Source organism: Homalodisca vitripennis, unplaced genomic scaffold (genome assembly GCF_021130785.1).
Source record: "Homalodisca vitripennis isolate AUS2020 unplaced genomic scaffold, UT_GWSS_2.1 ScUCBcl_630;HRSCAF=3061, whole genome shotgun sequence".
NCBI classification, from domain to species: domain Eukaryota; kingdom Metazoa; phylum Arthropoda; class Insecta; order Hemiptera; family Cicadellidae; genus Homalodisca; species Homalodisca vitripennis.
Genome location: NW_025776780.1, coordinates 114650 through 128645, shown reverse-complemented (window position 1 = coordinate 128645; position 13996 = coordinate 114650). Strand labels below are relative to the sequence as shown.

Sequence of the window (13996 nt, the reverse complement as noted above, 5' to 3'; positions counted from 1 at the left end):
TATATTGAGTTATGGAACTTTTTGCAACAGATGTTATATTCAGGGTATGTCTAAAAATGCCAGACCCGGAAATCCCAGTTGTGTAGCAACTTAGTAAAACATTTTTTTAACAGGATTATTTCCATAGAAACTTATCATGCTGTAGATCAAAATGCTTGGTTTTAATTGGGCTATACTTTTATTAGTAAATTTTCTTACAGTTTATTTCTTATATATATATATATATATTTTAACACAAAACAAAAAAGTTTTCTTTTTTAACATTTTTTAAAAGTTTTATTGCAGTTTTCACAAATAAAAAAAACATTTTTACTATGGAAAACACTTTCTTTTCTAAGGGAATATTACTAATAAAAAATGTGCAAAATTTCATAGTGTTATGTTCAAAACCGGGACAAAAAAATATTTTTTTTTAGACCAAAACAGTTTGGAAAAAATACACACATAGCCTCATCATATACATTTGTGTGTAATCTAAAAGAAAACTTATAAAATTTACTCACCACATACAGTATTTCTTATGCTCAAGAATGAAAGAATGAAATGTCAGTTCAAAATCTTCACTAAATGTTTATATACAATTATTTATATACACTATTCACAACAGTTTGTCTTCACTTGACTTGCATTTGTGCTTTGGGAAGCAGGTGCCATGACAGCCTTCCCCACAGTTGGTGCAAACTGTTCTAGATCTCTTCCTTCCTGTTTTGAAATCAGGCCCCCTCATTGTACATACAAAACAAGTCTTTTCTTTTTTCCGGGCAATTTTTCTACTCCCATTGTTCTTTTGTCACCCTCTACGTTTACAGTTTTACCTTGCTGTGCTACCCATTCATCAGAAATACTTTCAATGATTTGCACAGTATAATGGTATCTAAAAAGAGGTTTCCTGTTGTTTTGGACACAATTTTCCCTATATATAATGTAAGAATTTATTACCATTCTTGCAAAAAGATTAAAAACAACCTTTTTCCAATACTTAACTGTTCGTCTTTCGTCAAGGTAAGAATAGAGCATCATGTTGAATGTGTCTATCCCACCCATGTGCTTATTGTAATCTAGTATGATGGATGGTTTGTTTTCAACTGTTACCCTGCCATGCCTCCTTTTGGTATGTACAATATCTTTTATCTCAGCTTTTGAGGACAGCAAAACAACTGGTTTTTTTGTGATGCTTCTTGTCTATAGGCCAGTGTCACTATGTTTCCTTGATGGTAGTACTTCTTCTGGCCAACTTGAAACTTTTCTTTGATTCCATCAGGCAAGCCTTTTTTATTCTTCCTTACTGTGCCAGTAAAAAAGGTTTTTTCTTCATACAATTTTTTGACCAGCGGAATACTAAAAAAAAATTGTCTGTAAAAACATGAAACCCTTTCTGTAAATAATTACAAGCACGAAGAAGAGAAGTGACAACCGAATAGCCAAGACCATATTTTTTTACCTCATCAGATGGAGATGTATTCTTCTTACCCTGATAGCAAAATAAGCTCATGCAGTAATTAGATACAGAGTCACACAACACCCATAACTTTATTCCCCACCTATGGTGGTGCTTATTGGGGAGGTATTGTGTGATTCCGGTTTGACTTTTTGTCCCAATTAGAGATTCGTCGACTGACAACTGTTCATGGGCTGTATAAAAGAATTTAAATAGACTATTACAGTGCTCAATTAAGGGTTTGAACTTTTGAGTGGGGTCGTAACCTGGTTGGTTGGCTTTAGGTAGTTTTTCATTGTCAACAATGTGAAAGAAACTAAGCAAAATTTGAAATCTATTTCGTCGTGTGAACATCTTACTAAACCATGGAGTTGCTTGTGAGTCACTAGTTGACCAATAAGAGGGGATAGTTGGTTTCCTAATCAGGCCCATATTTAAAACAGCAGCAATAAAAGCCTTCATTTCCAAAATGTTCACGGGGATCCAGCTGTGCCTACGACTACCAGGTGAGTCATTGTCTGCAAAAGACGAAATTGTCTGGTTAGCATACCTGTTGGTTTCAACCACAAACATAGTCAAAAGTGTTTCTGTAAAAAATAGTGTAAAATAGTCAATGGGCTTAGAGTCAACAGGTGGGCAATGTCTAGGTCCTGGAGATTCAACATAAGAAAAATCATGAGTGAAGTTACTGCGGCTCTCTTCATTTATACTAAGCCAAATATCATTGTCTGTAGGCCCGTCGGCATCATCATCCGATTCAGAGGAACTGGATAACACACTCCTATCAATGATTCTACTTATATTAGGTCTAGGCCTAACCTGTGTTCCTGACGTACTAGGCCTAGGTCTAGAAACATCAAAGTCACTCTCTGAGGATTGACCTCTATGTACATTTTTTTGTGGCTCATACAATGGATCGGCATCACTATCATCACTAAATAAATCACTAAGATCGTCTTCTGAGGTTAATAAATTACCATCAGATACATCACCATCAAGTTCTCTGTCCACCTCACTTGATCTAAGGTTCTCAGGATCCATTATTCAGCCATTTGAAAACTACTTAAGTGTTTTACACACTAATAATAAACACTACACGCACAATTCAAACGATTGTAGCACAAAACGTAATAATTACGCTATTAGAATTCAAGCAACAATGTTTCAAAAGAAACAACACACTAGCACGCGGTTCTGCATTCGTCGTCTGCCACGCTACTCAGCTAGTCAGCTGTCGGCAGCGCTGTGATGGACATTGTTTTTTTTTTAGATTCTCTTCTGGATTGGAATTTTTTTTCCAAACACCACAGAAAATTAAAGGCATATTATTGGAAATACAATTTATTACGTCGAAACATAAAAATACCGAAAAATATAAACAAAGGATCTTAAAATAGTTAGTGGCGAAGATTCGTCACCATGGCATTTCTCGCATATACAACTGGTGGCGAAAAGTCGTCACCGTGGCATTTCTCGCATTTATCATTGGTGACGAAATTTCGTCACCGTGGCACTCAAAGGGTTAAATAAACAACTAAAATAAACATTTCATTTTTTTACCTAAAAGCTTTTACTGTTTGCTATTAAGACTGCTGATAACATGCAAATATTTTTACCTGACGTCAAAAAGGCACATTCTGAGAAGTTAACTTAACCCTTCCCACGCTGTAGACGGATATTTTAGAATGGTAGACTTTGACCAAAACACCAAATACAGTTATATGCAATATTATGGATTATGTCTCTTGTGGAGTTTTTTAGTTCACAGAAGGCCTTCGAAATGCCCGGTGCATGCTCCGTGCTTATCACGCTAGCCAAAGAAGAATTTATAAACGTCCTTCACTCAGCGGCAGGAGTGCCTTTTGTCTAAATCCGACCACCTCCTAAACAGTTCTGCATCTGCTCAACAGAGCCATTACCAAACATATCCGTGGCATGCATTACTGATTTCTCGATTGTCATGAGTGCACGTCTACTATATTTCTCGTGTGGTAGTGTTGTGATTAGTTTGAAATATTTATCTTGTTTGAATTGTGAGTAGGTGTATTAAAATTTATTTGAAATAAACAGTTTTGTAAATAGATCTTTTTTTATCAATAAAAACGCTAATTTTAAGTAAAATAGCCTGTTTTATAATTTTTGTGCTTTTACCTTTTATGATTTAGTTTTAATATAAATTGCTTTGAACTTAAAAAACATTTTGTTAAGCGAGAGATTATTCATTACGAAACATTATTGTGAAAACTGTTTAGCACCATGGTGCCTCCCGCACGGCTATCAGGATTACTGCCAGCGGCACATAGGACGCTCCTGAATTTGTTGCGGGATTACTAGTCAAAGGGTTAATGGATTTATTAGTGGTGTGCGAAGGGTTAACTCACAATTTCGAAGAAATATTTCCTTTTAAAAAAATTCTTTACTTTTTTTAAAAGATGCTTGAACTTAATTTGAGTGTATAAGGTATTTAAAAAGATTTTTCTTTATTCCATGTGAAACACCATAATACAAATTTTTACCATTCTCTAGCAGGTTTGTTCACAATTTCTAATAACAATTACTGTTCAATAAACAATGGATGATTAACAGGATTATATCAAACATTGGCTACTGGTTACGAAAATATATATTCTCTAAATATGACACAACCCTTTCATATGCCTTGCTGCCAATAGATTTACATTAGTTGCTGTTCTGTCACACATGGAATTTGGTCTAGCTCGGATTACATTTTCAAAGTCTTCCAGAGTAGGTTTTACATTTCTCAATAAAGAATTCAAAAAATATTTTTTCTTTTAATATGTGCTACAGATTTTATTTTATTTTAAAGTGGATTTAGTTAAAATTTGTAACAAAACTAAATATAATATTGATTAGACAATATGTTGTCTTTAATATCAAACAAGGCCGTTTTACCCAGATTGAAATAAAAATTAATTAAACCTTTGAGTGCCGCTGGTATTTTCTCAAGTCATATGCATAAAGCGCATGGCTGTTTTTTTTTTTATTTGTAAGCTTTCGGGGAAAAAGCTGTTGTAAAATAACTATTCAACAGATTTTCATAATTTTGTTGCTGTTTTTTCTTCTAATTAAATAAAGAATACGAGACATATCATTACAAACAAAGTTTACTTTTTATGAAAATTTAAGTTAAAAAAATTCTTTACTTTTTTTAAAAGTTGCTTGAACTTAATTTGAGTGTATAAGGTATTTAAAAAGATTTTTTTTATTCCATGTGAGATACCATGAAAAATCTGACAAATTTCATAAATTATAAAATGTTTTGCTCAGAAAAAAAACATTTAGGGTGACTCAAAATTGAAGGTAACATTTAACATAAAATTACAAGCATTTAGGAAATACATGGGATTAAATAAATCCCATTTTAATAAATATCAATTTTCCAATGAAATTTAGGACATGCACATGGCAAGATTGAATTCACTGAACAGAGCAGTGTCTTACTTTCTCAAAGTCTCATTCTGGAATGTTCTTGAAGGAGAAGCTCCACCAGTTTCAAGTAACTGTGCACGTGTGTGAAACAGTGAAATAAACTTCTAAAATGAGCTGTTGTTAGCTTAATTTTTAGAAACTTTCTTCCCTCTGTTTAAAATTACAAATGCGGGAGAGAGATGGATAGATATTGTTTTGATCTTTCTCAAAATCTTCCATGACATGAGTTCCTATGAGAAACTATGACTATGACTATGAGACATTCAGACCTAGCACAAGTGCAGGTGACGGTTAGACATGATGAATCACTTGTTTATGATAATTGATCAACTCATCAAACAATTCTGGGTGACACCACATTTCCTCACTGTATTCAATCACATAGACAGTTCTGATTTCACAATACAATATTACTTTCTGTATAAATTTTTATTTTTATTTTATTAATTCAGACCAGTTATAAGAAGATGTTCATTGTGTTTTAGATAAGTTGAAATTTAGTTATACTTTTCCAATTATTATATATCTATTGTTAAAAAACTAGGAGTAAGACACAAAATAAACAGTTTATGGAGAAAAAAGAAATAATAAATAGTGTAAAGAATTGGTTTAAAACAAAGAAATGGGTAGTTTACCTTTCTCCAGCCGGCAGGTCTGGTAACACTTATCACACAAGCTGTTCTTGAGGGGTTTCTGCCCACAACCACTGGTTGTCACAGTTATTAATCGGTTACCCATCAACCATGTGCCGCTCTGACTTTCGTTGAACAGGAACTGGTCCATCGCGGTCCTTAACAAAATCACAATAAAGGATACGTTTTTCAATTTCTTGTCAAGCAATTGTTAACAATAATTACTAAGAATTGCCATAAGAAAAATAAAACTAGAAGAATAGCAAAGGTTTAGTTACCTTCTAGGAGGACCAGAGCATGTGGTATAAGTGTACCGGGACATAAGGTCAATACAAGTCTCTGTGAGCTCTAGATGGAACTGCATTAGCGACTCATTTATCGGTGGCTTCAAATCCATCAACCGAGCTCCAGAACTTGTAGTTGGCACTGCTGGCTGAAGCCGTCTGCTGCCCTGCAATCATTAAAGGCAAAAGATTAATGAAACTCAATCAACAATTTTGAAAAAATTAAAATATGAAGAAAAAAAAAAGAAAAATCAGAACAAGATACACAATCAAGAGTCTAAAATGAATTATAAAAGGAAGTATTACATTAATCCATGACAAAACAAACAACATTTTAACTGAGACAAAATCAAAATAAAACTTTTTAAAACTTAAAACTTTTTTAAAGAAGTTTTTTATTGTATTTAATGAAGTTTATCCACTGGTAACACCAAATTCTAACAATAATGCATATCCAAAAAAAATTGGTGACTTAAGGCATTAAAATTTCTGCTGAACGCAATAAGCAGTTACATTTAGAATTAGAGTGAAATAAGGATCGCTAGTTTTTAAATTATTACAAACGGTATACAAATATTTTTAAGTTTTCACTCTGGCAAAACAAAAATGCAATGATAAATTTATAACAACAGCTGAAAACAAACCCAAAGCTACTTGGGCAGTAACAAAAAATTAACTAGGTTTAAAAAAATTCCAAACCTGAAATACCCATTCATATTAAAAAAAACTTGTCCTTGTCCATTGCAAATGTCCTCTACCTAACATTTTTGGCTGAAAAATTTAACGATTTTTTAATTACTGTTCCAAAGATTAATTAATAACCTACAATTCAACACAACTAAGGTACTCAAACTTAACAACAACTTCCACAACATTCCAAACACCAATCCTGAATTTACTTTTAAATTTTCACAGATAACATTAACAGAGTTAAGAAAAGTTTTAGCCAATTTAAAAAATAAAAAAGATGTGGGCTGGGACGGTGTGCCAATTCGGGTCATTAAAGATGTCTTTCACATAATTGGGGACCCTATTTACAAATTGATTAACCAAATAATTGATTGCCCAAGGCATATTTCCAGAAAAATTAAAATATGCTGAACCACCCGATTGCATTACTACTGATTTTTTCTAAAATCTATAAAAAAAGTAAAATTATAAATCAAACTGGAGTAGCCTCAAATATGGTGTACCACAGGGTTCCATTCTTGGACCCTATCTGTTCATAATATATGCAAATGATTTGGTTGATGGAGCACAAATGGAGGTTTCCAGTATCGTAGAGACAGAACTCGATTGTTTGAAGGATTGGTTCTCTGACAAAGCTCTCTATGAATGTGTCTAAGACCAAAGTAATTGAATTTAAATCAATGGATGCTAATCCTACCAATATCTTAAAACCTATAAACTCTAATGGAATTAAAATATCAGTCCAAGAATTAGTAAAATTTCTTGGTATTGAAAGTGATTATAAATTAAATTGGTACTCACATATTTCAAATTTTACAAAAAACTTTCTTAAATAATTTGTTAAAGAATGCTTAAATATACAACATTAAAAACTCGACTTGCTGTTTACCATGCTTATTTCTCCTTACATATGAATTATGGTTTATCAGTATGGGGTGTCTCGAGACATGCTGATAATGTCTTCATCCTGCAAAAGAAGGTTGTGAGAATTCTAGCAGATATACTTCCACGTGCCCATTGCAAAACCAGTTTTGTCAATTTCAAAATTTTAACACTTTACAGCCACTATATCTTGGAGATAATGTGTTCAGTAAAGTCAAAACTTAATACGTTCATGGAGAATCAAACAGTCCACAGCCATAACACAAGACAAACATGTTATATAACTGTTACAGCATAGACTAACTTTGTTTGAACATTCCCCTCTGAGGGAACAGGTTACCTTTGCATCTTCGGGACATTACTTGCACAAATTCAGAAAAAAAATCTACGTAAGTGGTTTGAGTAAGGGGCATTCTACTCTTTAACAGAAGTTTAAGAATACCATTAAGAAAATGTTCCATACTCAATATAATTAATAGACTAATAAGTTTTAATTGCTTTTTTATTTATTATATTTATTGTTATTTACTTAACGTTTGTATTTGACAAATTTTAATTTATTGTTCTATTGTAATTTATAAACTCAACAAACAAAATCATCAAATATATAACCCTTAATACAATTTTTAATGTATCATATTTTACAATTTTTGTTTAATTTATTATACTTATTGCTATTTGATTTTAATCTATATTTTAAGGATTTTAAAGTAGTTTAGAGTTTTAAGTTTCATGACAAATCATCTGTCATAAAATTATGATGTAATGTGATGCTTATGAATAAATAAATACTAATCCAGTCATGTCTTTTTGAAAGAAGGGGAAACTAGCTCTATACCAACCTCTCCAGTCAAAGCGGGCAGGAATACCTCACCCTTATGTCTAGGGTAGTTACTGCCTTCCAACACCTAGGGATCCCCACTAACTCCAACAGTCATCCCCCACAGTATACTACATCTATCAATCTCCCTTACATCCCAATATCTCAACATTCACAGTTAGTGTTGTATCACTCCTAGAAATCCATAAGGTTTTCCTGATTAAAGTGATATTTGGATTTTGCTGTACCCAGTGTAAGTTCAATTTGAAGATATAAACCAACCAGAAATTAACCCATTAGTGTATCACACTTCTCGTAATAGTACAAACCTGCTCTGTAAGACTCGAACTGCGTTTCCGGTTAGATGAATCTTCGTTTACCAAGTTCATTGGACGCCTCAATTGCTTGTCCTCAAAGGGAAGCAAAACATTGGCCTTCAAGCCCTGAAAGCACACAGAAGTGTTTCATTCCACTGACACAGCAAAAAACATACTCTGAGAAAGTGCACATGGTGGTATAAAAGTATAATACTCATGTGCTGATACTCTTATTTAAGAAAAGTGAAGTTTTTTTCCAACCTACTTAAATAAATTTCAATCTGTAATATATAGTTACCATAAATTTATTTGGCAATAAGCCCAATGATACTTACCATTATCATGAACTTGACAAAGTCCTTGCGAAAGGAAAGTCGACACTTGAGGAACCAGACGGCGATGACATGGTGAGCCAGAGAAACAGTGTAATGGTTGTACTTAAAGGGACTAGTGTATGGTAGTGCTATTGCAAACACTGCCATGTATTGGTCTCCGACGAAGTTGGCGTAGAGCTTCGGCAACCGGGTTAGTGCTGAATATAACACATGAATGATAGTTAGTTAATGTTTTTAAGTAATTACTTTATACACTTAAAAATTAGTTTTAAGAAGAACCGTTGAGAAATTATTATACATTCATAATAACAGTTAGAAAGTAAGTTATTTTCCAATGAATATAGTCTAGAGTACCAGTAAATTACTGTTGATATTGTTGCAAAAAATGCTACTAACCCTTTGAGAGCGGTTGGCATTTTCTCAAGTCATATACATAAAGTGCCAAGTTTTTTTTTGTGCATATTTGTAATCTTTTGGGAAAAGAGCTGTTGTAAAATAACTACCAACAGATTTTCATAATTTTGTTGTTTTTTTCTAGTTAAATGCAGAATATGATACATATTATTTGCAAACAAAATTTGCTGTATAAAAATATAAAAAGTTCAGTTTTTATAAAAATAGTGTTTTACTTTTTTATAAAAAGTTAAGTTTTAACCTAATTTGAGTGTATACAGTATTTTTAAGATTTGTTTTCTTTATACCATAATAAAGGCCATACAGTTTTAAATAAAACACATGTATAATATATGATTATTCAATCAAAACAAACATGGCATCATATGTTTAAAAAAAGCCGCCAGTACTGACATTTTATAAATTGTATTTCATTTGTCAAGAGTTTAGAAATTACATACTAATAGTGTAGTTTAAACAAAACATCAAGATAACACAAACGAATATGATTAGTAAATGTAGAGGCAAATACTTGAATGAATATGAGTAAATTATTATTACAAACACAGATATGTAAGCATGTCACACTTTTCTGATATAACTATAAGTACAGAGCCTGACAATTCTCTAATTTAAAATATTCTAAATTGGTTATAAACCAACAATCTTGTGGTGAATGCCAGTAAGAAATCAGATTATTATCAACACTGTCTACCACTGTCTACTGAAAACATTATCATAATTCAGACAAGTGTTGTGGTAATGGTTGCCTATTAAACCCATTGCGGATCAACGACGTGAGGGTGACGCGGAGCGAGGCGTGGACCAAAAGCACAATGACGTGACTCTCACGCGGATGACATGGTACGGATGACTCATTTGTTTTGAGCGCTTATCGCTGTTATAAGCCTCGGAGATATTTATAGTCCGTTTTCCTGGACTGGCTTCCTATCTTATCTCTGGTAACCGTCCACAAATACTCCCCTCGTTATCGGTCAATAACGTTATTATTTGCGACAAATTGTTTGTCTAAAGTTTACAGTCGTGGCGTTCGATTTTCCTTTGCCTCGTGTGCGTGTACGTAAATAAAATAGGTGACAATTTACGATCATCTGAATTAGATAGACTATTATTAGAAAATGGAAGTGATGAAAGTGATACCGATAATGTTATTGAGGATGGAGACGGTTCTATCACGCGTATTTGTCCACGTTTTCATAAATACGCGGATACTAATATTGACTATCACACCAAAATCCACTACTAAGACAAAAGACAGTCTCAGTACAGTGTAAATATTTAGTAAATATTAGATTAGTTGTTTCTTGAAGTGACAGTTTTATTAGAACATTTTTTTATTGTGTAAAACATTTGATCCGTCCTACATCAAGCAGCTACAACACGCAAAAAACGTTAGTAAAAATGTTACGTACCTGTATTTTTACATTTTTTTCTAGTATAATATGATCTGTATAATTTTTATATAACATAAATAACAACATAAACAAACAAAACATGTATAATTAGCGAGCGCGCTAAGCAGGCAGGTAGACGTGCAAACACTGCGGGTGCTGCGTTGTAATACGGATTAATTCGTACTCTAAGGCCCGCGCGCGCGCCGTTTTCACGATCCGCAATGGGTTAAAAATAAAGTCCTCAGGATCCTCATGTAATTCTTGTACTTACTGGAGAGAAACTCTAGGATTGGAATGGAAGTGGAGACGGTGGCTGAGATCTTGGAGAGATTTAGGAGTACTTCTGGAAGCAGTTTGACCATTGCGTCTCTCATCTCTAGGACACAAGAGGTGAGGGCCAACACACACTGACGGACTGATCGTGAGGCTAAACCTGGACAAATATATATTTAACATGGCTGAGATTTAGGAGTACTTCTGGAAGCAGTTTGACCATTGCGTCTCTCATCTCTAGGACACAAGAGGTGAGGGCCAACACACACTGACGGACTGATCGTGAGGCTAAACCTGGACAAATATATATTTAACATGGCTGAGATTTAGGAGTACTTCTGGAAGCAGTTTGACCATTGCGTCTCTCATCTCTAGGACACAAGAGGTGAGGGCCAACACACACTGACAGACTGACCGTGAGGCTAAACCTGGACAAATATATATTTAACATGGCTGAGATTTAGGAGTACTTCTGGAAGCATGAGGTCTTGAGGACATTGCGTCTCTCATCTCTAGGACACAAGAGGTGAGGGCCAACACACACTGACGGACTGACCGTGAGGCTAAACCTGGACAAATATATATTTAACATGGCTGAGATTTAGGAGTACTTCTGGAAGCATGAGGTCTTGAGGACATTGCGTCTCTCATCTCTAGGACACAAGAGGTGAGGGCCAACACACACTGACAGACTGACCGTGAGGCTAAACCTGGACAAATATATATTTAACATGGCTGAGATTTAGGAGTACTTCTGGAAGCATGAGGTCTTGAGGACATTGCGTCTCTCATCTCTAGGACACAAGAGGTGAGGGCCAACACACACTGACAGACTGACCGTGAGGCTAAACCTGGACAAATATATATTTAACATGGCTGAGATTTAGGAGTACTTCTGGAAGCAGTTTGACCATTGCGTCTCTCATCTCTAGGACACAAGAGGTGAGGGCCAACACACACTGACGGACTGACCGTGAGGCTAAACCTAGACAAATATATATATTTAACATGGCTGAGATTTAGGAGTACTTCTGGAAGCAGTTTGACCATTGCGTCTCTCATCTCTAGGACACAAGAGGTGAGGGCCAACACACACTGACAGACTGACCGTGAGGCTAAACCTGGACAAATATATATATTTAACATGGCTGAGATTTAGGAGTACTTCTGGAAGCATGAGGTCTTGAGGACATTGTGTCTCTCATCTCTAGGACACAAGAGGTGAGGGCCAACACACACTGACGGACTGACCGTGAGGCTAAACCTGGACAAATATATATATTCAACATGGCTAAGATAATTTCTTGTTACATTATTACTACATTGTTATAGTAAACTTATTTATAACAAAGTTAAGGAAGAATCTCTGTAGAGCTAGTGTTAATCAAATATGGTTCTGCTTTAGCTTAAAATAAATTTTTCAACTGTACTTAAATAATAAATTGTGTATATACAATTATAATAAAAGAAGGATTGTTCTTCCTTCATTCTCACATAGTCTTCATCAAAACAAAACAAAAATCAATCAATCTTTTTTTTTTAATTTAAAATCCTGGTCAGAAGCTTATTAGAAACTCAGACAGAGTAACACTTGACATCAAGAAACATTTTTCAAAATTTGCCATTGACACAACAAGTAAGTAACACTATGTTTCGAGAGCTACAATCTCCTCTTCCTCAGTGAATACATAATGTTAGTAGATCACTGAACAATAGCAAACATCTGGTAAATCCTACCACCTTAAACCTTTCATTGACAAGGGTAAACTTTAGACAAAGAATCAATGAATAATAATAATAATAATATTTATTGTCATATTAAGTTTTTGCACTCATCGACAAAGTCACTTTACAGCCAATAGCCAAGTCAATAAATAAACACATGTTTAAATACTAAAATATAAGACATGTAAACACATCCATGAAATATAAACAATTATCCTTAGTTTGTTAGCTTTAAATATAATTATAAATTAATATGGGATACACCAAAAAATTCATCTACAGAATGCTAAGGATTGTTCAGAAGCCAATTATAAAATTTATTGAAAAACACTTTTTTAGGGTATATATTTATTAAATTATGTAACTTGTTGTAAATTTTTAATGAAACAACCTGGTGAATATTAATAGTTTTATTTAGAAATTGATTGTAGTAAGTCTACTTGCCTTACTCCTAGTATTATAGCTATGATCAGCATACTTAATATTGTTAGGACATTGAAAAGTATACAAAACTAAGTCATATATGTATAAGTTGAAAATAGTTTGAATTCTTAAGTTTATAAATAAAGGTTTTACAATGTTCCAAAAAACCAACACCTAAACTAACCACTAAATGATACTGATTACTTTTTTTTGTAAAATTAATATTTCATCTATCCTGCTGCAGTTTCCATAAAATATTAAACCATATCTAAAAATTGATTGGAAATAAGAAAAATAAGCGGATCTAATATAATTTGTTTCAATACAATTAGTAAGTTTTTTAATTAGAAAAATAACCCTAGATACTTTTGAGCTAATGTAATCAATATGAGAACCCCATGTTAAATTTTTATTAAAATGAACTCCTAGAAACTTTACTTGATTTGAATATTTATCTATATTATTATCAATACCAACACCTCTTAAAATAAAAATTATGTTTTGAGTTTTATCTTCATTTAAAAGAAAACCGTTAACCCGATGCCTTATCCAAAGCACTTTGTGCCAAGATATTAAGCTCATCAATATTTGAATTAATATTGAGGAAAGTGGTATCATCTGCATACAAGATTGATTTACAGTCAATAAAAACTAGAAGGTCACTTATACTAATTAAAAAGAGAAGACGACCTAAAACCGATCCCTGGGGGATACCATATTTAATTGTAACTACCTGTGACCGATCACTATTCACTAGAACCTTCTGCTTCCACTCAAAAAGATAAGATTTAAAAAATTCAAGTTGCAAATTTTGAACACCATAGTATTCAATAATTGCGAGTGACTTATACAATCAAAGGCTTTGCTCAGGTCACAAAATGTAGCCTGAGCAAAAACCTTATTTTCAAACGCTAGTAGC

General features: G+C 33.5%; 1 protein-coding gene across 2 annotated transcripts in view; it reads right to left on the bottom strand.

Annotated features, from left to right (window-relative positions):
* Nucleotides 1–5523: 5523 nt before the first annotated feature.
* LOC124370904 (tuberin-like) overlaps nucleotides 5524–13996 on the bottom strand; it is a gene marked incomplete at its 3' end in the record, with an annotated part of 88588 nt that continues 80115 nt past the window's right edge. Inside the window, 6 exon segments of one of the 2 annotated variants that reach the window (XM_046829208.1) lie at nucleotides 5524–5678; nucleotides 5799–5971; nucleotides 8526–8639; nucleotides 8849–9045; nucleotides 10928–10987; nucleotides 11122–11223. In XM_046829208.1, the coding sequence (XP_046685164.1) occupies nucleotides 5524–5678; nucleotides 5799–5971; nucleotides 8526–8639; nucleotides 8849–9045; nucleotides 10928–10987; nucleotides 11122–11223 (801 nt within the window). 2 annotated transcript variants of the gene reach the window in all.